General features: G+C 44.4%; 2 protein-coding genes across 20 annotated transcripts in view; one reads left to right on the forward strand and one right to left on the reverse strand.

The window, feature by feature from the left end:
* raraa (retinoic acid receptor, alpha a) overlaps nt 1-5,624 on the forward strand; it is an 866,000-nt gene extending 860,376 nt beyond the window's left edge. For all 19 annotated transcript variants that reach the window (XM_072249116.1, XM_072249115.1, XM_072249119.1 and 16 more), the window contains one exon: nt 614-5,624. In XM_072249116.1, the coding sequence (XP_072105217.1) occupies nt 614-810 (197 nt within the window). In that variant the 3' untranslated portion in view covers nt 811-5,624. The remainder of the gene's footprint in view (nt 1-613) is intronic.
* A 14,406-nt stretch (nt 5,625-20,030) lies between these two features.
* On the reverse strand, nt 20,031-20,888 carry LOC140191641 (gap junction delta-3 protein-like). The gene has a single exon (XM_072249230.1). The coding sequence runs from the start codon at nt 20,886-20,888 to the stop codon at nt 20,031-20,033; it is 858 nt and encodes a 285-aa protein (XP_072105331.1).
* Nucleotides 20,889-27,271: the final 6,383 nt, after the last annotated feature.

Here is a 27,271-nt window from a genome sequence, read left to right on the forward strand (position 1 = left end):
GTGTGGGTTCATTGGGCTCGTAGGGCCCGTTACTCTGCTGTATCTCTAAACAAATTATGAAAGGCATGGATAGGGGAGATAGTCTTCTCCCTAAGGAGGGAACGTCAAATACAAAAGAGCGTTGCCTTAAGATGAGAGAGGCTATGTTTAAAGGAGATGTGTTGGGCAAGGTTTTTTTTTGTTTGCACAGAATGATAGATGTGTGGTTGAGGTGAAAGTAGACACAACACTGGCACATAAGAGGAATTTAGACAGACATATGAACAGGCAGGGAATTGACGGATATGGATCATGTACAGGCAGATAGGATTAGTTTAATTTGACATGGTCGACACAGACACTGTGGGTCAAAGGACCTCTTCCTGTGCTGTGTACTGTTCTATGTTCTTAAACTGAAATATAGTGCATTTGCCTGAAGTATTCCTAATAATTAAAACTATTTGATTTTGCCAAACAATGACTGAAAAAACAATTAAAAATGATAACCAGCTAATTGTGACTTGTATATAAAATGTTAAAGTGGTTTCTGCCAGCTTGGTTATTATAGCGAGAGTGAGCCAGAAAGAGCTCCCCTTCTGCCACTCTGTCTCATGGTCGTGTTCTTTGTCCCCAGGAGCCGAGCGGGTTATTACCCTCAAAATGGAGATTCCCGGGTCCATGCCTCCGCTCATTCAGGAAATGCTGGAGAATTCCGACGGCATCGATCCGTCGTCCTCGCCTTGCAGCAAGAGTGGTGCAGCCCGGCCATGCAGCAGCCCCAGTCTGTCCCCAAGCTCTGCCAGCAGCAGCCCCAACACCCAGTCACCGTAGCTTCCCGAGAACACCAAGGAACAAGTGGGTTGGACTTTCGCTCACCTGGACGTTTGAAGTGTTTTTAAAAGATGAAGTGTTCACAGGAGAACCACAGTATTGTTTGCCACATACTCTGCAGCTTGTGAAAGGCAGTTGCGACTGGGTTGGAACTTGTACCTTGTACTAAGCCACGCTAGAGTTCAAGTCCTTAACTATGATGGACATCGAATTCAGGGCTGTGCTGACCAGCAGATATGAAATGTGCACACACATAACACACCCCCATAGCACACCCACGCACACACCTACACCCACCCCCACACACACACACTCTCTCTCCCTCTCTCACGTGCACACTCTCTCACGCGCACACTCTCGCGCGCACTCTCTCGCGCGCACACTCTCTCTCGCGCACTCTCACACGCACACACTCTCGCTTGTGTGCACACTTGCTCGCACAACTCTCGCGCGCACTCTCTCTTGCTCGCATGCACACTCTCGCTCGCGCACACTCGCTCACGCACACACAGCACACATATGTATATACAGTACATACATATCACATATAAGCACGTACAGGCATGTACGCATGCCTCGCACACACAAACATTCAGAAATATATCCACCCTCCAATATAGGATTTAGCAGTTCTTAAATCAGACTGCACGCCCGTTTGCAAGCCTTCAGCTTCTGGATTTAGAACATGCTTTGATTTACTGCTAGGAGAGAACTATGAAGACCATTTTGTGTTTTTTTAAAATATTTTTTCTCTCCTTTTGTTTATCTATCATAATCTCATATAATACTAGTTGATAGACTGGATCACCAGCGCAAAATCCAGTAGTATCCCAAAAAAAATGAAGAATTTGAACAAAGAAAAGTTTATATGAATGAAACATTTAATGGATTATTTTTGTTGAACTGTTTAAATTGGATTTACCAGAGGAAGAAACAAAGCTATGATCATGTCATTACATTTTTGAAATGAGTTCCATACGAACTGGAAGATAAAGAAGATAGCTAGGTTACACTAGGGATGTCTGTAAATATGCTGTTCAGTTTAATGTACTCACAAGAAGTTCTTTTATGCGTTTGTTGGTGGGATGTTCATTTTAAGCACATTTATTCTGAGAGAAGGCACGGTTCTGAAGTACTGTGTAGGTCCCAAATATCCCACCCAGGACATTGCTTGATAAGGGAGTTGTGAAAATATGTATGTGGGATCATACTTGTTGTGATCGGGTGGCGCTGCCCTGCCTGCCATCTGAGAGGGTCACAATCCCAGGTCAGGCTTGCTGACTGATAAGGATCCCTTATCTTTGGGTTTTAATTGGCTGGATGACGAGGTTGTGTGCCAACTTGGACTATAATTGTCCTTCATGAACTCTGTCAGTGGGAGGGAAGAGTATGTTTTTTTTTAAAACAAACCTTTTAAAGTCTTCACTGAAGCAATGATCTCCCTCATGTCTACCAACCTAAGAAGCTATCAGTGGATTAATTTAACTGCAGCTTGCACAAGAGGGGTCAGTCACGTCCAGAGGCAAAAGAAAAAGGGTTTGAGCTTCTCAGGATTTGACCGTGAACATGGACCTGCACAGTGCTCAGGACGTTCCAATTGTTCATTCAAGAGAATGACTAGTCGCCTTTCGACCTCAGCTGGTTCGACTCTCAGTTATCTTGTTATAGTTAAGCTTTAAACTGCGTTGGCGTTTTTTGATAATATTGAGACTGCCGAGTTTGAAGTCTCACACAGTTTTCAGAGTGAAACAGGCGTAACTGGGTTTGTGCACTGCCACAGGCTGGGCTCAGCACCACTCCGCTAAGCTCTAATCCTTCACCCTCCCTGCAAATCTGAACTAAGGTCAGGCAAGCTGCTTTTCCAAGAAGGCACAGTCGATCTGGATTCCTTGATATCTATTTAGGAGGGTGTGGGCTTTGCACAATGAAGTTAGCATTTATTGACCACCACTAGATTGATATGTTCACATCTGGAATTGTTGGGAGCAGTTTAATACAGCTAACTGGCCGTAGAGAGATGCAGCATGGAAACAGGCCCTTCAGCCTATTAAGTCTGCCCTGGCTGTCAACAACCCACTTACCCTATTATATCATTCCCATTTTTTTGCCTTGTTTTCCTTTGTACTCTATGGGCAAGTTGCTGTGGGCAATTAACCTCTTGACCAGCATGTCTTTGGGATGTGGTAGGAAACCAGAGCGCCCAGACAAACCCCACCTGCACACAGACTCCTCACAGCCAGCACCAGAATCAGGGTCAAACTTGGGTCTCCGGCATCATGAGGCAGCGGCTCGGCTAGTTTCTCCACTATGCCACCCACTAGCTCAGAGAGCAGTTGCTGTTGGATTAGAATCACAGCAGGCAAGGCTGATGGCTTTGCTTCTCTAGAGGACCTGAGTGAGCTTACTCGAGCCAGGCCACAATGCCCTTCATTGGCACCAATGTTTATGTCCATCCTTTTACACGAATCGGACTCACATTCCCTGATGAATGCGGTAACATGACTTTTTCCCAAGGCTCGTGTCCGTCTGGTGTCAGAATGGATGCAGCTCAAAAAACACCCCTCTCAAATTATCAAAACAGTTCAGGCAAGGCTTTAAGCAAGCGTGACATTGAAGGGGAAGGACAAACAAACTATTTTCAATCGATCCGGGTTCCTGTTAAAGAAGATTGGACCCAGTGCTGGGGGGTGGGGGCTGTTATTGATAGGTTTTATAATATCAGCTTTGAAGGAATGATTTTGACCTTCAACCCTTCATCAAAATTAGAAATCCACTCGCAGGTCCAAGTCTGCTTCGCCACCGGCGGTCTTTTATTCTGCGTTTGTTGGGGCCGAAGATGATGGGATTTTTCAGTTGTTGACTGAATGTAAATTACTTTGACAAGGTGAAAAACTAGGAGGGTGAGGAACTGAGGTTTTCAGTTCAATTGTGAAGGTTAAACATTGCCTACTGAGCTGTCAGGATGCACTCTTTGGGTTGAGATTTAGATGAACCTCCATCTTTAAAATGATAAAAGAATCTTGTGCTTGATATGGAAGAAGAGGGCAGCACCTGCCAGGCACAGAAACACTTTGACTTGATCTCCTGGCACCGGAAGAGAAGCTCTTTCACCAGAGCAGCTGACCCAACCTGTTTAGCCAGCTATCTCCCCAGTGCTAATTTTTCCCCAGAGCTAGCCTGCATACCATCAACTTTCACCAGTTTATAAATGGTGAAGATCTGAAGATGGACAGGGTTCTGAGGCAGAGCCTGAAGATTGCACAAGGCCTTGGTCTCATCACTGGGCACAGCAGCTCCACATCGTAGGCTTGGAAGCCTGCCTGGGGCCTAGATTCTTGTCAGATCCCTGGTTCCCTGCGCAGACGTCAGTCAGCCTCCGTTGCCTGTCTGTCCCCAAGAGGTCCAGATTTCCTTTGCAATCCTCAGGCCAGTAATCTTTTGGGGGCTACCACCGCAAGTGGATTAATTTATGTGAATTCGATGCTTTCTCCTGCAGCATTGGTCTCTCAGCGGCCCTTAATCACCAGCAGCATGCAATTTGGAAGCCCAGTGTCTGTGCAATTGGCAGAATTCCTGAAAATCTCCAACTTAGATCTTTTGTCCATAAACAGATCCCTAAAATTCAGCTCACTCATTCCTCATACATGCATCAAACAATACCAGCACACTGCTGCTGTGATACAGCCTGGTGCAAATTCAGAGGTTCACGTAGATTGGTAAAAGAATGTTACACAATACAGCCGACCTTACATGAGACAGATTGGAGACAAATGTTTGGACAATCTCATTTGGGGGTCCCAGTGAAGGCACCTTAAAAGCTACCTATGATTGATGCCATTTCTGCAGTTTACATATTCTATAATCTCTGAAAATGCAGCAGAAGCTCAGCAAATACTGGCCGTTGAGCCTTCCAGTTCTGTACCTCGTCTGGGAAGCTAGCCTCTAGGTGGTGCAGAGATAATTCTTTCGCAGTTTAAAAGTCTGAGCAGATTTTTAAAGCAAATTCTCCCCCTCATTGCGCCAGTTTTCATTTAAGGAGAATTTGCAGCAAATTATAATTTTTTATATATATATATAGTATTTATTTGAATTTTAGCTGTCAATTTGACTGATGCAGTCCTTACGCCTATTGCCGAAAATGCTGTGTAAATACATGGCCACAAGAACGAGCAAATGCTGCCACTTGCTGGTCATTGTTATTACTGCAGATTAATTTTCAGTGCGTGGCTGGGTGACCAAACGCCTAAAACTGCTCCATACAGGCACACCGGGAAGTAGTATCTTGCTCTTTTTTTTTGAAGTGCATAAGAGGAGAAAGACTTGTATTCCTGTTTGTGATCCAGAGCTGATAGGGCACAAGTGTTTGGGTCGTTGTGAGTTATAGGTCGTGATGAATTTTTTTCCCCTCCCTGGGTGCAGTGTATTTACCCCTTATTCACAGATGTATCTTACTGCTCTATTTTGTGAGTGAACTTCTCCTGGCACGCCCCTCTCCCACCTTCCTCTCAGCCCAGTGACAGCACATCCCTGTCTCTGTAAGTGGCAACGTGGATGAATTCAGTGTCCTATTTTACACAATTCTTTTCTATTGTGAAACAGCCACAAATGATAAGGTACAGTTATACATTTTGTTAAGTCAATAACCTGACACTTCCACTGTTAATGAGTTCTTGTTCTGTTCATGGATGTGTTAGTGTACTGGGTCAGACTGTACAGTAAGACTTCCTGTAACAAGGCTTTCTCTGTGCAGATGTTACTGTTAAACTTTTCATGAAGTCTACTGGCAAAAGAATAAAGTTATATTTATTCTACAATTATGTATAATCTTTTCTGAAATGGTAATTACAGTTTTCTTGCAATAACATGTCTTTCCCACCACAGAATCGTCAAGAATTACAAGACCATGAGACATAGGAGCAGAGTTAGGCCATTTGACCCATCGAGGCTGCATCAACACTTCATCATGGCTGATCCATTTTTCCGCTCAGCCCCAATTTCCTGCCTCTCCCCCCCCCCCCCCATATCCCTTCATGCCCTGACCAGTCAATAATCAATCAACCTCTGCTTTAAATATACATAAAGACTTGGCCTCCACAGATGCCTGTAGTAACAAATTCCACAGATTCGCCACTCCGACTAAAAAAATTTCTCCTCTCCATTCTAAAAGGACACCCCTCTATTCTGAGGCTGTGTCCTCTGGTCTTAGACTCTTGACACATCCACTCTAACGAGGTCTTTCACCATTGTTACATGGTGAAGTCGCAATGATTTGAGATTGGATTTGCTTCTTAAGCCTCAATAAAGAGTAACCAGGTGAAAGTCTTGTGAATTAAACCAAAATACACAGCAAGGAAGAATGAGAATTAGAAAGAGGAGGATCGATCAAATTTCACATTACAGCATTCAATAGATTTGTTTTGGTAACCAGATGATCATAGAGACCTGTGTGAGACAATCAACTGAACAAGTAAGATTATTCAGCCTTATTTTTCATTTGATTATGGTAAATTTTTGAGAAGTATGTAATTCATTAAAGAGTCATAGGAAAGTAGGCACAGAAACAAGCCCTTTGGCCCATCTAATTCATGCTGAACCATTTAAACTGCCTAGTCCCATTGACCTGCACCAGGACCATACTCCTCCCATCCACATAGCTATCCAAACTTCTCTTAAATGTTGGAATGGAGCTTGCATGCACCACTTGCACTGGCAGCTTGTTCCACACTCTCACGACCCTTTGAGTGAAGTTCCCCTCATGTCCCCCTTAAACATTTCACCTTTCACCCTTAACCCATTACCTCTAGTAATAGTCTCACTCAACCTCAGTGGAAAAAGCCTGCTTGCATTTACTCTATCTATACCCCTCATAATTTTATATATCTCTGTCAAATCTCCTGTCAGTCTTCTATCTTCCATGGAATAAAGTCCTAACCTATTCAATTTCTCCTTATAACTCATGTCCTCCAGACCTGGCAACATCCTTGTAAAATTTCTCTGTACTCTTTCATCCTTGTTTACTTTTCCTGTGGGTAGGTGACCAAAACTGCTCACAATGCTCCAAATTATGCCTCACCAATGTCTTGTACAACTTCAGCATAACATCCCATCTCCTGTACTCAGTACTTTGATTTATGAAGACCAATATGCCAAAAGCTTTCTTTACAGCCCTATCTACCTGTGATGCCACTTTCAGTGAATTATGTACTTGTATTCCCAAATCCCCTTGTTCTACCATATTCCTCAGTGCCCTACCATTCACTGTGCAAGACCTACCCTGGTTTGTCCTACTGAATTGCCACACCCCACACTTGTCTCCATTAAATTCCATCTGCCATTTCTCAGCCCATTTTTCCAGCCAGTCCAGATCTCACTGTCCACTACACCCCTAATCTTGGTATCATCTGCAAATTTGCTGATCCAGTTAGCCACATTATCATCCAGATTGTTGATATAGATGACAAACAACAACGGACACAGCACTAATCCTTGCGGCACTCCACTAATCAAAGGCCTCCGGTCAGAGAGGCAACCATCAGCTACCACTCTCTGGCTTCTCCAGCAAAGCCAATGTCTAATCCAATCTACTACCTCATCTTGAATGCTGACTGACTGAACCTCCTTGACCAACCTCCCATGTGGGGCCTTGTCAATGCCTTGCTAGAGTCCATGTAGACAACATCCACTGCCTTGCCTTCATCAACTTTCCTGGTAACTCCCAGGAAAAACTATGAGATTGGTTGGACATGGCCAGCCATGCAAGAAGCCATGCTGGCTATCCTTAATTAGTCCAGGTGTATCCAAATATTCATATTCTGGTCCCTTAGAATACCTTCCAATAACTTTCCCACTATTGATGCCAGGCTCACAGGCCTGGTTTATTTTTGGATCCTTTCTTAAACAGAACAACATTAGCTATCCTCCATTCCTCTGGCATCTCACCCGTCGCTAAGGATGATTTAAATATCTCTGCTAGGGCCCTGCAACTTCTGCACTAGCCTTCCACAGGGGCCAAGGGAACACCTTGTTAGACCCTAGGGAATTAACCACTCTAATTTGCCTTAAGGCAGCAAACTCCTCCTCATCTGTAATCTGTATCAGGTCCATGACCTTGCTGCTGCTTTGCTTCATTTTGAATAGACTCTGCATCCCTCTCCTAAGTAAATACAGATGCAAAAAATTTACTTAAGATCTTCACCATCTCTTTTGGCTCCATGCATGGATTGCCATTTTGATCTTCCAGAGGACCAATTTTGTCCCTTGCAATCCTTTTGCTCTCAATATATCTGTAGAAGCCCTTAGGATTCACCTTCACCTTGTCTGCTAGGACAATATCATGCCTTCTTTTAGCCTTCCTGATTTCTTTCTTAAGTGTTCTCTTGCATTCCTTTTATTCCATAAGCACCTCATTTGTTCCCACTTGCCTATACCTGCTATGCACCTCGTTTTTTCTCTTAACCAGGGCCTCAATATCTCTTGAAAATCAAGGTTAGCTAAACATGTTATCTTTACCTTTTATTCTGACAGGCACATACAAGCTTTGTACTCTCAAAATTTCCCTTTTGAAGACCTCCCACTTACCAAGTATACATTTACCAGAAAACAGCCTGTCACAATCCACACTTGCCAGATCCTTTCTGATACCATCAAAATCAGCCTTTCTCCAGTTAAGAGTCTCAAACAGCAGACCAGACCTATCTTTTTTCCATATTTACTTTGAAACTGATGGCATTATGATCACTGGATGTAAAGTGTTCCCCTGCATAAGTTTCTGTAGCATTCCCAGTCTCATTCCCTAATAGTAGATCAAGTATAGCACACTATCTCGTTGGGACTTCTAAGTACTGATTTAGGAAACTTTCCTGAACTCATTTGACCAACTCTATTCCATCTAGCCCTTTTACAGTATGGTAGTCCCAGTCAGTATGTGGGAAGTCAAAATCTTCTCCTATAACAACCTTATGTTTCTTGCAGCAGTCTGTGATCTCTACAAATCTGATCCTCTAAATCCCGTGGACTCTCGGGAGGTCTGTAATATAGCCCCATTAACTTTCTTATTCCTCAGTTCCATCCATAATGCCTCACTAGACAAGTTCTCCAGTCTGTACTGACTGAGCACTGCAGTGACATTTTCCTTGACTAGTCACACCACCCCTCCTCCTTTAATCCCTCCCACTTTGTCGCATCTAAAACAAAGGAACCCGGGAACATTGAGCTGCCAGTCCTGCCCCTTCTGCAAGCAAATCTCACTAATGACTACAATATCATAATTCCATATGTTGATCCATGCCCTGAGCTCATCTGCCTTTCCTACCATACTTCTTGCATTGAAATATATGCAGCTCAGGACATTAGTCACACCATGTTTAACCTTTTGATTCCTGACTTTGAGATCTTAACAACATCTGTCTCTACAACCTCTCCACTACCTGTTCTGGCACTCTGCTTTCCATCCCCCCTGCAACTCTAGTTTAACCCCCCCTCCCCACCCCTGTGCAGCACTAGCAAACCTTCCTGCTAGGGTATTAGTCCCCTTCCAGTTCAGGTGCAAACCGTCCCTTCTGTACAGGTCCCACCTTCCCTGGAAGAGAGCCTAATGATCCAAAAATCTGATGCCCTCCCTCCTACACCAACTCCTTCGCCACATGAACAACTGTATGATCTTCCTATTTCTGCCCTCACTAGCACATGGCATGGGTAACAATCCTGAGATCACAACCCTGGAGGTACTGCCCTTCAACTTAGCACTTAACTCCCTGAACTCATGGACCACGACCTCTGGCTGTTCACCCTCCCACTTAAGAATGCTGAGAACTCGATCCGAGATGTCCCAGACCATGGCACCCAGGAAGCAACATACCATCCAGGAGTTTCATTCTTGTCCACTGAATCTGCTTCCTGTTCCCCTAACTAACGAATCCCCTATCACCACAGCTCACTTCTTCTCCTCTCTTCCCTTCGGAGCCATGGAACCAGACACCGTGCCAGAAACCTGACCGCTGTGGCTTTCCTCTTCTGGGTCGGAATGTTACCCAAAGCAGTATATCTATTGTTGGCCACAGGGGTTACTCTGCACTTGCTGTTTAACCCCCTTCCCTTTCCTGACTGTCACCCAGTCTCCTGTGTCCTGCACCTTGGGTGTAACTACCTCTCTTTATGTTCTGTCTATCACCCCCTCAGCCTCCTGAATGATCCAAAGTTCATCCAGTTCCAGCTCCAACTCCTTCACGTGGATTGATAGAAGCTGCAGCTGGGTGCACTTCTCACAGTTGTACTCATCAGGGACACTGGAAGTCACCCTGCCTTCCCATATCCTGCAAGAGGAACATTCAATTATCGTGCCTGGCATTCTCACTGTTGTAAAGAAGGAAAAACAATAGATAAACTGTGGGGGGAAAAATCTACCTGTAACTTTTTCACCTTCTCTCACTGAAGCCTCAAAGAGCTAAAGCCCCATAATCCCCACTCTTAACACTGTCCACTCCAACAATGGCAGCTCTGCTTGCCCCTTCCTTATTTTAATTTGTTCTTGCCAATCAATCTTGATTGCTTATTGGCTGCTGCTCAAAACACCAAAATGCCACGAATCAATGCCTTATTGTACATCACCCGCAGCTTCCAAACACAGCCTTTCGCCACTTCATTGTGACCATACACCATTTCATGATCTCCCTTCTACTCAGCTCGTTGATCTGCTACACCAGGTCTAAAACTGCAGATATTTTGGGAATGTGTTTCTGCACTTGCCCATCCCCCACCCCATAATATAGACAGTGTCTATCTACAATCATTTTTGGTCAAGACCAACTCTCGGAAACCTGTACAAATAGGTAGTGAACAGAAAGATGAATGTGTTTTATTTAATAAACAATTTAATTTTTCAAGAGCTAGGATGTTGTTGATCTGTGCATTGGTTTGGAAATGCCATTAACAAAGAAATATGACAAACGTGTCAGCAGAATTGAACTCTGGGGGATTAAAGGGACAATTATCGTCTGGTTATGAAATTAGAAAAGAGCACGCAAATGGCAGAAAATAATAGTGAATGGTTGTTTCATAAACCAGAGGAAAATACAGAATGGTGTTCTACGGGAATAAAAAATGGAACCACCACACCTTTTTAGTTGACGGTAATGGGAGTCAGCTCATTTGTAGATTGTAGAAAACTTATGAAGTATTGAAGACAACAATAATCTCTAGGAGGACATGGGGTGGTGAAATGAGTAAATAGGTAGAATTTAATGCAGAAAATCATAAATACAAGAGATTCTGCAGGTGCTGGAAACCCTTCATCAGGACTGGAAAGGAAGGAGACAGAAACCTGAATAAGAAGGTAGAGGGAGGGGGAAGAGAACAATCTGGTAGAGGACAGGGGAGACCAGGTGAGGGAGAAGGTGGGATGAAGTTAAAAGTTGAGAGGGGATGGGTGTAAGAGATAAAGGACCATGGAAGAAAGGGAAGTAGGAGGGGAGCCAGAGGGAGGTGGTGGGCAGGTGAGGGGAAGGGGTGAGAGGGTAACCAGAATGGAGAATAGAAAAAGAGAAGGAAGGAGGGAGAGAGATTACCAGAAGTTAGAGATATCAATGTTCTTGCCTTCAATTGGAGGCTACCCAGACGGAATGTGAGGTGTTGTTCCTCCAACCTGAGAGTGGCCTCAGCATGGCAGTAGAGGAGGCCATGGATGCAGTGGTTGGTTATGATGTGGAAATAGGTGGCGGAAGTAATGTGGTTGCTAGATTAGTAGCTTTGGATCCATCACCAATGATAGAAGGAGAGAGCTGAATGCCTTGAAAGCAACTGGGTTTGGATAAACTTTCAGACAAATGACTAAAGCATAAGGTCATTTCCCTTTTGAGTGGAATTTCAATACTTGGACTTAAACGTTTGGGCAGCTTGATATTTCACCTCTTGATAAGTATTAATAGTCTGGATTGGGTCTATGTGTCAAGTTGAAAATCACCTTATCAACCAACCCTTTTTTCCAGTATATACAGTAATATTCCAGCATTGATAGCAGTGCATTATAATGATAGTGATTTGTAGAACTTGCCTGTTCACTCGATGCACTCCATGCAATGAATCGAATCAGTACTACCAGTACTAAAAATTGTTAACAGGAGCTTGTCATGTAGCACCAAGGAAATTCACGTTTTATATAAGAAGCTTGATAGAAAATCTAGGAAGTGGTGTCAAAGACGAGAAATTGGTTGAGGAAGGTACATTAACAATATTTAAAGGGTACTTGGACAGGCATATGGATAGTAACAGTTTAGAAGGATATGGACCAAATGCGGGCCAATGGAACTTGCTTCGATGGGCATCTTGGTCAGCATGGATGAGTTTGGAAAGAGCCTGCTTCCTTGTTGTATGGCTCTATGAACCCAAGTCTCCTGGTGAAAACTTCTGGTCAAGATGGCGCCTGCGTACAGCAATCCTTCAATCGACATCTTCTGAATAGATTATGAAACCATATATTCCACTTATTTTATATCTTTTTCATTTTTTTTGTCTTGAATGTGATTCTGGAACTGTTGGAGCCTGTGATTAGCAGTGTGGAGATTGTTTGGGTGTTTTAACACACTGCAGTCTCAGAAAGGATTCCAGGAGGCAGAGGCAGCGTGCACAAACCTCGTGGCAAGCAGGGTGTGGGATGGGGCACAAGCCGATGCCCGACTCTATTTTGCTGATTAAAGCGATGAGGGAGATTGAAATGTTGAGGCGAATGTGGAAGGTGAGCACCAGCTGCCTGCCTTTTGATCACTGGAGGATCACTCTGCTGCCGGAGAGGGGAGAGCCTGCTGCTGCACCCGGAGAATGTTACCCAGGTTTTCTGCACTTTGGATATGGACTTGGACTTGGACTATACTGTGTTTTTCACCTGATCTTTCTCGTTTTTGTCTGTGTGTGTGGGAGGAGGATTTGGGAGTCAATGTACCTGTTCTATTTTTGTTCTTTTTTTTGTGTGGGGAGGGGGATTTGGGGGTTGATGATTGTGCTGCCGTTCTTTTCTTTCTTGGTTTCTTGACTATCAGGAGAAGAATAATTTTGGAGTTCCATACTTTGATAATAAATGAACATTTGAACCTTTATTAATGAGGGCAACTGGAAAAAACACAAATGAAGGAATGTTATAACCCGTTTAAGGCATGAGTTGTAGAGGATGCTAATCACGTCAGGTCATGTCAATTGAGAAAAACAAACTGATCCAATGTGTTACAGATGGATGACCTGCAACAGGAATAGCCAGTTCTGATATAGATCATAAAACTGTACAGAATAGTATGGCCCCATGGGCCCTTTAGCCCATGTGTTGTGCCAAACTTATAACCTACTCTGAGATCAACCTAACCCTTCCCTCCCACATAGACCCCAAATTTGCTTTCATAGATGTACCTGTCGAAGAGTCTCTTAAATGTACCTAATTTATGTCTCTACCGCCACCTCTGGCAACACATTCCACACACCTGTCTCTGCGTAAAAAGCATACTGCTGACATCCCCCTATACCTATTTTTCTCCACCCACCTTAAAATTATGCTTTTCCACCCTGGGTAAAATGCAATGACTATTCGCTCTATCAATGTCTCTTATTATCTTATATACCGCTATCAAGTTGCCTCATCCTCCTTCATTTCAAAGAGAAAAGCTCTTGCTCACTCAGCCTTTCCTGATAAGACGTTCTCTAATACAGGCAGCATCCTGGTAAATCTCCAGGCTCTGCATTTGGAAACACTCTCTCACGTTCTCAGAACCTGAACAACATTTGATTGGGGACCTTCATTGAAAGTTGGTGAAAAATGTTAACTTGTTTTTCCTTGTTTCATATTCAGTTTGATGGTTGAGTTTTTCCAGTTTTTCCAGTTTTCCAGCATTCAGTGTGACTTTTAACTTTCGAATGTTATTATGTTTCCCTCTCTTCCGCACTGTAATGGTTTGTATTAAGGAAGTCCCCTTTGCAGTCTCAAACTGAAATATCAATCACTGCAGATGCTACTTGATTCCCCGCGCCCCCCGCCGCGTTCCTCCAGCAGCTGATTTTTTTTTAACCCCATTTTCTCACATCGGCACCTCTTGTGTCTTCTACATGCAGAGACTTGCTATTTTGGTTGAGCAACGTTGTCTGAGTGTCACTTGCCGCTGCTTTGTTTCTACTGCAGAAACTGTAATCCTTACCTTCCTGCAGCAGAGAGCACCACTGATACACGGATTAATGTGTGGCTGGAAGCAAGTGGTGAATTTACACAAGTCGACTATAATCTGTTTCTGAAATAGAATTGTATCTGCCACCTTGCACATTTCAATCTACCAACCACAGGCCTTAGTCTTTAAATTGATGGGGTAACATTGTGAAGGTATGAGTTCCAATCACAGATTAACACCTATAAAATGCTGGAGGAACTCAGCAGGTCAGACAGCCCCAATGGAGGAAAGTGAACAGTCGACAGTTCAGGCCAAGAACTTTCATCAGGTTAACACCTGCTGGCTTTGTGGAGCTAATGGGATTGTTCTACATGGTTGGTATCAGCCAAATGGTCTATCTACTACTAAGTCAGTAAGTAAGAGGTCAGGGCCACAGATTCCCAGTCGTAAATGGAGATACTGACATTTCCTCAAGAAGGATATGAGGACATCCTTGAACTATTTTCCTGTCTCTGCTTGGTAATCTCCCTTTACAGAGCTCAGAATAGAGTCACAACTCAGGGATCTGTAAATTCCCTCATGGAATCATAGAATGCTACAGCATAGAAACAGACCATTAGGCCCATCTAGTCCATGACAACCTGATCTTCTGCTTAGACCGATCTACCTGACCTGGACCATATCTCTGCAAATGCCTCCCATCTATGCACCTATCCAAACTTCTCAAATTTTGCAATTGAATTCACATCAACCATTATCGCAGGCAGCTCATTTCACACTTGCGGCATTGAGATAATGGTCAGATATTCGGTTTTGCAGGTGTTAACCAAAGAATAAATACTGGCCAGAGGTACCCCATTCACTTTCTTGGGATTGACATCAGGAAGTACTCAAAGGAAAGATGGTACTTCCAACAGTCCAGTATTCCTGAGTGCAATGGCAACATTTTTCATTACTATAGCACCTTTAGCATGGTAAAATGTCCCAAGATGTTTTCTAGGGAGCTTGATAGAAAGCCACATAAAGAGCCAATTATCACATAGCATTTTCTTGTAAAAATTGTGTACAATTTATGTTCTTCTGAATGTTGTGTATCTGTGATGCTGTTGTAAGTATGGTTCTTCTTGAACCTGATCATACATGTACTTGGCCATATGGCAATAACCTTGACTTTGTCTTATGGAAGTAGGAGAGAGGATTGAATATTTGATGCAAGAAGTGTATTTCAAGCCCTGTCAAAAAGGAAGAGAACAGAGGGATTTCCAGGGCTTGTCAGCTGAAGCTGAAGCTGCCAGGTGGTGACCCTGACATAGTTAAGTAGAAAATATCAAATTATTCCCTGAACAAGACTTGACACGTGCAAGGGAAAGAAGAACTGGTGGATAAGTAAATGCTGATAGTGAATTATCCTCAATTACTTCTCAACATTGACTTAAGTAATGTAAATCATTAAAATACCTTTGAGAGAGATATAAGGTAACTATCTTAATGAGTGTGTAGTAAGGTTGTTCACATCTATAAAAAAACATCCTGGTCAGAAAGCACAGTGAATGAAATAAAGGCAGTCCCAAGTTACAAGAAGTTTATTTTTAATTTTAAAGGCACACAACTTTAGTTAAGCAACTTACATAAATGTTACACACACACACATATATATATATATATAACTATTTAAAAATGTAGTCTGATAATTCCTGACACCATACAATATTGGGTATATGAAATAGTGATCGCAATAATGGACACTTCAATTCAGTGTCACAGTTCCTACCAGTTCTCTGGAATTCCCCTGGAAGGTCTATTCTGTATATTAAAGAAGTATCATCTCTTAACAATTCAGTGACACTTCAAAATAGATATGTAAGGAACCAAATTGTGAGGATGGGTCATTGTGCTGATACCCTTGTCAGTCTTTATTAATGTATAGTTTTTCATAAATGTGACATGTGACACTGTAATTTCCTTTGGGATCAATAAAGTATCTATCTATCCAAATTCTATTGTATTATTTATTTTCCTGTAAATGAATCTCGAGATAGTATACGTTGATAATAAATTTACTTTGACTTTAAAAAGCCAAGCTTCAGTACTGGGCGTGTTTATCATCTTGGCCACACTGCCCAGGAGAAGGAAGATCACAAGTTATAGCTCAGATAATTTCACACTTGGAGAAAGCCAGAATGAGCACCCTTGGATTTCTGAGGTAGTGAGAATACAATAATAAGAGCTGAAAGCAGAAAACGTTAGAAATAGTCAGCAGATCAGACAGCATCGTTGGAGAGAAAATCAGAGTTAATATTTCAAGTCAATCACCTTTTCTATAGTTATTTGAGATTTATAGATTTCACCTGCACTATTTTGATAATAGTAGATGAACAGATGGTTGCATGATGGAGGAAGGGTAAAGGGGTTGTCAGCTAAAATGTTGGGAAAAATATCCATTCATATAATAGGCTCAAAACTGGATACACGAGATTGAGTCCTTGATTCAACTGGTCCTGTTACAGATTGCTTTTCTATTTGTACTGTTTGCCTTCTTTTGCACATTGGCTGTTTGTCAGTCTTTGTGTGTAGTTTTTCACTGATACTATTGTATTTCTTTGTTCTACTGTAAATGCCTGCAAGAGAATGAATCGCAGGGTTGTATATGGTGACATATACATACTTTGATAATAAATTTCCTTTGAACTTTGAGATTTTCCAGTTGAACTGTGCTTAACACTGAAATTAATGATGGTCTTTAGAAAGTTACAGGCAGGCTGATGTAATGAACTTTATAGCTAACAAGTCTATTTTCATTCCACATGCTAGTCTTTTCCAGTCTTATAGTTTGCTTTAGATGACAAAGATAACATTCTTGCCAGCATTGCAAAATGCTCTCTCCCCCCCCACCCCCCCACAAAAGAACAGGAACAAATAGCTTATTCCCTCACTCCCTCTGTAAGGCAAATGGACTCTGATTAGAACGTAAAACTAAAGGAAGATTTTAAAAGATCCAAGTTGAACCTATGGACTCACTTTTAGGAACCCTACAACTCATGTTCTCAGTATTATTTATTTACTCACACAAGAGATTCTGCAGATGCTGGAGGAACTCAGCAGGTCAGACAGCATCTCTGGAAATGGCAACTGTTTTCATTTCTATAGATGTTGTTTGACCTGCTGAGTTATTAATTAATTAATTAACTGCCGCAGCAATGGGTGAAGGAAGATGGTTGATCAAAATGCCTGGAAATCTTTAACATTCAAACACACCTTTTCTCAAAGGTCTCTGTCTAACTTTTGATCTCAGTTAAGTGTGGACTTCTTGATCTTCTAATGCTAAAACAAGAAATGAGTTTAAACCTAGGCAATTGGTTAAATATTAAGTACTTGTCTCTATGCTGAATTTCAGGAAAGGTACGTCACATCTGGAGTTTCTCTGGTTAGCAGACGATTTCCCTCCTCGCCTCTCTGACACAGTGGGGAACCGCGTACGAGGTAAGTTACAGCAGTGGTTTGCCATTGCCTTCTGCCGGGTGAGTTTCCAAAGAGATCACCAGCTCGTAACCCAGCGCGGATGGAAAGCGTGTAGGGGACCTGGCTGGATTCGAACTCGGGACCTTTTGCCACTACGCCACCAGCGGGCTCCATTTCAGGAATGGATATAAATAAACATTTAGTTCCTGAAATGAAGGAAATATTTCCTTCCTAGTGGTACAGCTTTACCAAATTCTCACGGGATAAGCCAGATGCATTCACAACTGAGTGAATCACTTTCCACTGGGATGTAAGTGTCATTGGCAAGGCTGGCATTTATTGTCTATCCCTGAGGTAGTGAACGGCTTTCCCATAGTCCTTCTGATGAAGAAGCTTCCACAGAGCTGATAAGTAAGAAACTATGCTATACACTCAGATGCCACTTTATTAGGTACACCTGCTTGTCAATGCAAACATCTAATCAGCCAATCATGTGGCAGCAACTCAATGCATAAAAGCATGCAGGCATGTTCAAGAGGTTCTGTTATTGTTCAGACCAAACACCAGAATGGGGAAGAAATGTGATCTAAGTGTCTTTGACCATGGAATGATTGTTGGTGCCAGACGGGGTGGTTTGAGTATCTCAGGAACTGCTGACCTCCTGGGATTTTCACACACAACAGTCTCTAGAGTTTACAGAGAATGGTGTGAAAAACAAAAACAAAAATCCAGTGAATGGCAGTTCCATGGGCAAAAATGCCTCGTTATTGAGAGAGATCAGAGGAGGATGGTCAGACTGGTTCAAGCTGACAGCAAGGTGACAGTAATTCAAATTACCACATGTTACAACAGTGGTGCGCAGAAGAGCATCTCTGAATGCACAACATGTTCAATCTTGAAGTGAGTGGTCTACAGTAGCAGAAATCCACAAACATACACTTTATTAGATGCAGGAGATGTCAACTCAGAAAGGTGAATGACTTGAACAAACCACAGATGGTGTCACACCCAGTTATGTGTTGTCATGGTGGTAAGGATCACACAGTTAGGAGGGTGCTCTGTGGTTAGCCAATGAACCACCCCTTATTCCTTTTCTCTGATTTCTGCTCAACAATTGCTCGAAAGCATAGGCGAGCAAAAAACATATCAGGAGGGAAAGTTATATGCATGGCCCCCGATGTTACGATATGTCATGACTTGGTTTTCAAAAATGCTGTACCACCACACAAGTTTACAAACTTACTGTAATCAAAGAGCGCAAATTCAAAAGCACCGTGAGTAGGAATAAGAAAATCCACAGCAAATACTGTCAGTGGTTCTTAACACTAATGTTATCCTATTACAGTACAAAGTTGGTACCAGCCAATCCTATATATATATATATATATGAAAATATTGCCACCTGTTGCCTTGGTTTCTAAAGTAATGAAGTAATGATCACCTTTAATTATTTCAGGAGACTACATAGCTGAAAGATACCTTCACCCAGTATCCAGCGACTGTCCAGCAGCTAGCAACAGATTGTCATTAAAGGTTGAGTCGATAGTAAAGAAGACAAATGTAATGTTAGTATTCATTTCGAGAGGACTAGCATATAAAAGCAAGGATGTAATACTAAGGCTTTACAAGGCATTGGCCAGACTGCACTTGGAGTATTGTGAGTTATCTAGGAAAAGATATGCTGGCTTTGGAGAGGGTCCAGAGGAAGTTCGCAAGAATGATACTGGGAATGAAAGGGTTAATGTATAAGGAATGTTTGATGGCTCTGGGCTTAGATAGAATGGACATGGAGAGTGCATTTCCAATTGTGGGAGAGTCTAGGGCCAAAGGGCACAGCCTCAGAATATAAGGACATTCCTTTAAGAACAGAGGTGAGGAGGAATTTCTGTAGGCAGAGGGTGGGAATCTGTGGAACTCATTGCCACAGGCGCCTCATTGGGAATAATCACATTGAAGATTGATAGGTTCTTGATTAGTCAGGACATCAAACATTACAAGGAGAAGGTAAGAGAATGGGGTTGAGAAGGGTGATAAATCAGCCATGATGGAATAGTGAAGCAGGCATGATGGGTCTAATAATGGCCTAATTCTGCTCCTATGTCTTTTGGTCTTCTGGTTACATGCAGCCCTTTCTCTAGGCTGTAGTCCTTCAAATCACCTCAAGACAAAAAGCCTTTGAATTAAGGGCAGCAGAAGGTTATACATCTCCTCCGCCCTGCCCTGCCATTTATCAAGGACGTGACTAGTATGATTTTCCATCTTACTGTACCTTACAAATAGTCAAAGACTCTGCTTACACTCACTTTGAGGAAACATGGAAACTCCACACAGACAGTACTGCACCAACAGGTGAGTTTCTAAATGCTTTACCACACTTAGCACATGTTATTTTTGAACATTATAGAAGAAAAGGCACCACTGTTAATAATGAACAGACATTACAAGTTCTTAGCAACCTCTATTGCCTGGCAACAGCCAATCAAATATACAATATCTGTGAGAGCAGAACTGGATAAATGACAATTGAATCTGCTTTACACTCAATATTCATAGAGTTCAACTGGTTGCACCTTTGAATTTGGAATCACCCTGTTGTTGTTATACCACAGTTGCCCAATTTATTTCTTAGATATTGAGGGAAGGTTTCTTTGAACTTGACTGTGAAGATCTTCCACTGTTGCTGCTGCCCAGTGACTTGTTCTTGTGAGTAGAGTCTACATCAGAATGATTGGAGCTGAGGTTCACCATAACCATCTTGTCCAATAGCTGGACTGATTCGGCATCCTTATCCTTCACGTAGTTTCTAGTTGACTGGTTCTGCTCCTCCAAGTCTTTTAGTTGCTGCTGGCTGAGCATCTTTTTAGTTATGTGTGCCAGCTCAACAAGGCTGATAATTGCAGAGAGGATACTAACTATAAAATAAAACACTACAAACACGGTCTTCTCCATTGGGCGAGACACAAAACAATCCACAGTGTGTGGGCAGGGAAAACCAGAGCACAGAAACTGGGGCTCAATGATGAAGCCAAATAGGAAATACTGACAAACAACCAGGGCCACTTCAGCCATCAGTCGCAGTATGACATGGATGATGTAGCATTTCTGTATTCTTGGCACCCCTTTTACAGGTGCTTCTCGCCTTTGGATGAGGCCTACTCGCTCTTGCTTCTCTTCGTCCTTTGAGGACTGGTGGACAGCGTAAACCACAAACAACAAGGATGGCACAGACAGAAACACAATGTGGAAGACCCAGAATCTGAAAGGCGAGATGGGGAACGCCTTGTTGTAGCAGACTTGCTTGCAACCGGGTTGTAGTGTGTTGCAGGCAAACTCTTCTTGCTCATCCTCAAAGATGTCACTCCCTACTGTGGCCAGGACGAGAACACGGAAGATCATCATGAGCAGGAGCCAGATACGACCCAGCATTGGTGCATGGCTTTTGATCGAGTCCAGCCAGTCGCTCAGAAAGCTCCATTCTCCCATTGTAGCTTAGCCTTTGTTCTTAATTGGGTGATGCTACTTCTTCACACTCTGCAGAAAAATATATTTTAAAAATTTGAAACAAAAATGAGGAAATCCTGTACACATTCAAGCACCAACTAGAAAGAGAAACACAGTTGATATTTCAGGTCAAAAATCCTTTGTCAGAATATTGAATCACTTGCTATATATTTGAACAATATACCTTTCAGTTCCTTTATTTTAATTGCTGACTATTACAGATGTTCTCTTTTAACACTGCTTATTTACTTTTTATATTTCTTATTGTAACTAATATTTTTATTGCACTGTACTGCTGCCGCAAAGCACAAATTTCATGACATATGTCCGTGATGATTAACATGATTCTGAGAACAGAGGATAATAGAGGGCTGGATCATTGAAAATCAAAAACTGCAGATGCTAGAAATCTGAAATTAAAGCAGAAAATGCTGGAAATACTCTGTGGGTCAGGCATCATCTGCAGAAGGAGAAAGAATGAAAGTTTCTGGTCGAGAGCCCTCAATCAGACTTGGAAAAAAGAGAAAGCAAGTTAGTGAATAATCGATCTGGAGGCATGAGTTCCGGTTCCACTGTGGGTCATCATGGACTTTCCATATTGTTTTAAAAGCCTACGAGGAAGGGAGTCTATTATCCTTAAGCTCCAATTCTACACCCACAAACCTGGTTTATTAACCACCCTCTAAAATAGTAATTAGGGCAACAAATGCTGTTCTTTCCAGCAATGCTTACATCCTGTGAACAGAAAAAAGGGTTTGAAACTAAGACACCAAAAACACCCGCTGGAGAAAGAAACAAAATTGTGGTTTCAGGTGAAGGATTTAAGCCCCAAACCCAGTTATTAAAGACTTTCTCTGCCCTGTATGCTGGTCCTTTATGCAAGAGCTATAGCGAATTCCACTTCAAAATTACCAGTCAGTGGAAGTTCTCCATCTTGGTGACTCCCACTGGATTCAGAGTGGCACCAGTGAAAGCAGGTTGCAATCGACTGCCTGGGTCACACCTTCACTTTGACAAAGCTGAACAAAGTGTCATGTGGTGTAGGTGGTTCCTGTGAGGAAAGTTGGAGGAAAAATGTTGCCGGGAAACTTTTGTTAACATTCTACCAATGAAGTGGTTGAAACTGGGAGACACAATGTTTAGTTTTATAAATCTTTCAATGTGCTTCTGAAATGTTGCTAAGGAATGCTGACGGCAATTCTATCAAACAAACAACCTCTATTACGGAAGGCTCTCAATAGGTTAAGCCTGTCATTGGAGAAACTATGGTTATAGGTATGTGTAAAATGCCTATAAGATAGCACCAAACAGGAATGCAGCTAAACTCTTTATCTCTATCATTAATAGTCTTGATGAATGACTATGTTGAATGCACCTTGTCAGCAACGTACTGCTTGCTTCATGTAAAGGACAACCCACACCCAGGATGCTAACTCCTGTAGTGCTGAGGATTCAAAGCTCTAGTGACAACAGCCCTTGATACCCGACAGTGTCTATGTGGAGTTTGACCATGTTCCTTGCAATTGGGTGGGTCTCCACAGGGCCAGTTTCTTCCACATCCCAAAGATGTTCTCATTTTGGGGGGGGGGGGAAGAGGGTGTGCTAACATGGCTACTGCAAATTGCCCCCAGTGTAGGTGGCTGGAAGGAGAATTAGGTGGTAGAGGGTGGGTGGGGAAATGATGGGCATGTAAGGGAGAGAAGATTACAAAGAAATGAGTAGGAATTAACAGGGTTACTGTTTGAGCCAGCATAGATTTAATGAGCTGAGTGGCCTTTTTTTGTAACTAGGAAGTGTGTAACACCATAAACACCAGCAATCCTCCAGTGCCTTGACTGCTCTTCATCCAACCCCAGAATTGGGGAAAATCTGTGCTGTTCCTTCTCCTAAATCTCACCTGACAAAAAGTGTTTCAAAGAACTGGATGCTTCCCAAGTTTGATTCTTCCTTCCAACACAAATATTTACCCACAAAGATTTAGAAGGCCAGTTGTTCAGAAAGCTGAGCACCAAAACGCACCATTGTTCATAACAAAACTAATTAATACTTTTCCTACTCTTGCACAAGGTGCTGGTCAACTATAAATTTAGCTGCCTTGCTTGGGATTAGGAAATCCAGCACAAGCCAAGGGAGTGAGGCAGGAACAGCAGTTCTTACTGGCTGTGGAAAGAACTGAGTTCCACAGTTTGTAAAATGAATCCCTTAACAAAAAAAGAGCACCACGGTAGCGTAGTAGTATTACAACTTGGAGTGTTGCAAAGTTCAGAGTCCAATTCCAGTGCCATCTGCAAAGAGTTTGTACATTCTTCCCGTCAACTGCATGGATTTTCTCCAGGTGCTCCAGATCCTCCCACAGTCCAAAGATGTACCAGTTGGTAGGTTAATTGGTCATTGTAAATTGTCCACTATTTAGGTTAGTGTTAACTAGGTGGGTTGCTGGGCAACACGGCTCATTGGACCAGAAAGCCTGTTCTGTGCTGCACCTCTAAATAAATAAATAAACAAACAACCAAACAAACAAATCCCACCGCCCTCTGCAAGGAGTTTCTGCATTCTCCTCGTGACTGCAATGTTTTTCTTCCTCCTGCATTCCAAAGATGTACGGATTATGGTTAGTAAGTTTGAAGCACCTTCAATTACTCCAAAAGACTGAGGTTTGGTAAAATACAGAAAGGCTTTTATTTGCTGTACAATATGACCTCCACAGTGAGTGTCTGCCCCCGGACTGAGGGGGAGGGGCAAGGCGAACACCTTTATACAGGATTCTGTGGGAGGAGCCACAGGGGCAGTCAGCAGAGGGGTGTGTCCAGACAGGTAATTGAGTTACAACATATATACATGGTTTACCACATTCACCCCTCCTTTTTTTAAAAAGAGTCCCACGGGGTGAAGTGACTGACAATATTTACAAGAAGTATATTTACAGGTTAAGTCTATCAGGCGGTCGAGTCCGTCGCTGTGATCTACGTAGCACCGGCGGTGATTGCGCCGGCGATGGCGGTCGTGCTGGCTCCGGCCTGACTTCAGGTGTCAGCACGTTAGGCATCGGTAATCCCTCGTGCGTGTGCGTCGCGCCCGGTATGGGAGTGTCGTGTGGTGTCTGTATAGGGTTTGGGGTGCATGGTGTCTTGTAGGTACATACATTGGTGGGTACGGGGTCAATAGTCACCATGGAGTGTTCAGGGTAGGGGCCTGCAGCTCCTGCGGGCGCCAGGTCGCGGATGGAGACCGTGTCCTCCCGCCCATCAGGTAAAACCACGTAGGCATACTGGGGGTTCGCATGAAGTAAGTGAACCCTCTCGACCATCAGGGAGTATTTATTGCTCCTCGCATGTTTCCGGAGCAGCACTGGCCCCGGGGACGTCAGCCAAGTTGGTAGGGTGGTCCCAGTGGTCGACTTTCTGGGAAAAGAAAAGAGCCGCTCATGAGGGCTGGCATTGGTGGCCGTGCATACCAGGGACCGGATGGAGTGGAGTGCCTTGGGAAGGACCTCCTGCCAGCGGGAGACCGACAGTCCCTTTGACCTGAGGGCTAAGAGTGTGGCTTTCCACACTGTGCCATTCTCCTTCTCCACCTGTCCATTCCCCCGGGGGTTATAGCTCGTGGTCCTGCTAGTTGCAATTCCCCTAGCCAGTAGGTATTGGCGCAGCTCGTCACTCATAAACGAGGACCCTCTGTCATTGTGGATATAGCATGGGTATCCGAACAGAGTGAAGAGCTTGCGCAGGGCTTTTATAACTGACGTGGTAGTGGTGTCGGGGCAGGGGATGGCGAAGGGGAACGGCGAGTACTCGTCAATTACGTTAAGAAAGTACACATTGCGGTCGATGGAGGGAAGGGGGCCCTTAAAGTCAACACTCAGTTGCTCAAAGGGGCGGGTGGCCTTGATGAGTTGTGCCTTTTCGGGCCGGTAGAAGTGCGGTTTGCACTCTGCACAGACTTGGCAGTCCCTGGTCATCGTCCTGATCTCCTCAAGGGAGTAAGGCAGGTTCCGGGCTTTCACGAAGTGGAAAAGCCAGGTGACCCCCGGGTAGCAAAGATCTACATGTAGGGCGTATAGCCAGTCGATCTGCGCGCTGGCGCATGTTCCCCGGGATAGGGCATCGGAGGGCTCGTTGAGCTTCCCAGGCCTGTACATGATGTCATAGTTGTAGGTGGAGAGTTCGATTTTCCACCTCAGAATTTTATCATTTTTGATTTTGCTCCGCTGCTGATTATTAAACATGAATGCGACTGAGCGCTGGTCAGTTAGCAGGGTGAACCTTTTGCCGGCAAGATAGTGCCTCCAGTGCCTTATAGCTTCCACTATGGCCTGGGCCTCTTTCTCTACCGCAGAGTGCCGAATTTCAGGGCCTTGAAGGGTACGGGAGAAGAACGCCACTGGTCTTCCTGCCTGGTTGAGGGTAGCAGCCAGTGCAAAGTTGGAGGCATCACTCTCCACTTGGAAGGGAATGGCCTCATCCACCGCATGCATTGCTGCTTTGGCAATGTCCCCTTTTATGCGGTTGAAGGCCGCGTGGGCCTCAGCAGGGAGGGGGAACGTGGTGGACTTGACCAGGAGGCGGGCCTTGTCTGCATAGTTAGAGACCCATTGGGCGTAATATGCAAAGAAGCCCAGGCACCTTTTGAGGGCTCTGAGGGTGTTGGGAAGAGGGAGTTCCAACAAGGGGCGCATACGGTCGGGGTCAGGGCCAATGACTCCATTCTCCACGACACACCCAAGGATAGCAAGTCGGGTGGTCCCAAATACACACTTGTCCTTGTTATAGGTGAGGTTGAAAGATTTGGCCGCTTGGAGAAATTTTTGGAGATTGTTGTCGTGATCCTGCCGGTCGTGACCGCAGATGGTGATGTTATCCAGATATGGGAATGTGGCCTTCAGTTGGCACTGGTCCACCATCTGGTCCATTGCCCTCTGGAAGACAGATACACCATTCGTGACACCGAAGGGGACGCGCAGGAATTGATAAAGCCTGCCGTCCACCTCGAAGGCGGTGTAAGGGCGGTCCTCCCGGCGAATGGGGAGCTGATGGTAAGCGGATTTTAGGTCTATGGTCGAGTACACCGTGTACTGTGCTATCTGATTGACCATATCCGCGATGCGGGGTAGAGGGTACGCGTCGAGCTGCATGAACCTACTGATGGTCTGGCTATAGTCCACGACCATCCTATTCTTCTCCCCGTTCCGAACAACGACCACCTGAGCCCTCCAAGGACTTGTGCTTGCCTCAATGACCCCCTCCCTGAGCAGCCGCTGTACCTCCGACTTAATGAAAACTCTGTCCCCCGCGCTGTACCTCCTGCTTTTAGTTGCCACAGGTTTACAGTCGGGGGTCAGGTTGGCGAACAGCGGTGGCGGAGGGATCCTGAGGTTGGAGAGACCGCAAGTGGTGTCGGTAGTGTGGCAGTTGGCATGGTGTTGGGTGGGATGTGCGGGTCAGTGTGTGTGGGTGGTCAGTAGCGGGGTATGTGACATATCCCTACAAAACTGGGGATTTACGACAGTAATTGGCGGGAGGGGCCCATCATACTCCATTGTCACACTTTTCAGGTGGCTCTGGAAGTCGAGCCCCAACAGCACAGGGGCACACAGTTGAGGCATGACCAGTAACGCAAAGTCTCGATATTCTGTGCCCTGCACCACTAGCGTCGCTATACAACCCCCCCGGATGCCTGTTGTTTGTGACCATGGTGACTTACCGGCTGTATCGCGAGTCCGCAATGCTGCACCGTGTCCGGGTGGATAAAAATCTCCATGCTGCCTGTGTCAAACAGGCAGCTTGTCCTGCGCCCCTCCACCAGGATGTCCATCATTGACCTTGCGAGCTGGTGGGGAGCGCTTTGGTCGAGGGTCACGGAGGCCAGGGTTGAGTCGCTGTCTTGGTCCGGTGCGGTGGGGTGCCCCGTGAGCACCCGTTAGTCGTAGGCAGTGGGAAGTGGTGCCGACCAAGATGGCCGCCCCCATGTCTCGCACGTGGTGGCAGCGTGCAGGCAAGATGGCGACCCCCATGTTTCGCACGCGGCGCGGCTCGATCCTGCTCGCGGTTTGGACTTACAGACCTTCACGAAGTGGCCCTTCTTTCCGCAGCTGGAGCAGGTAGCTTCTCGGGCCGGGCAGCATTTCCGGGGGTGCTTCTCCAGTCCGCAGAAGTAGCACTTTGCGGACTCGCGACTGGCGGCAGCCAAGGTCGATTCGCCGGCGGGTTGCGGGAACTTGCGACTGGAGACAGCCGAGGTTGATTCGCTGGCGGGTTGCAGGGTCTGCGGCGCCCACGAGGCCATTGGGGGATCGCATGCCTGGAGAGCCTCAGAGTTATGCAGAGCGGCCTCCAGTGTGTTGGCCAGCTCGATCGCCGAACTTAGGG

This window comes from Mobula birostris, chromosome X (genome assembly GCF_030028105.1).
Source record: "Mobula birostris isolate sMobBir1 chromosome X, sMobBir1.hap1, whole genome shotgun sequence".
NCBI classification, from domain to species: Eukaryota; Metazoa; Chordata; class Chondrichthyes; order Myliobatiformes; family Myliobatidae; genus Mobula; species Mobula birostris.

What these genes read in the sequence shown, in the direction of transcription:
- LOC140191641 (XM_072249230.1), bottom strand. Translation starts at nt 20,888, where the DNA reads ATGGGAGAATGGAGCTTTCTGAGCGACTGGCTGGACTCGATCAAAAGC.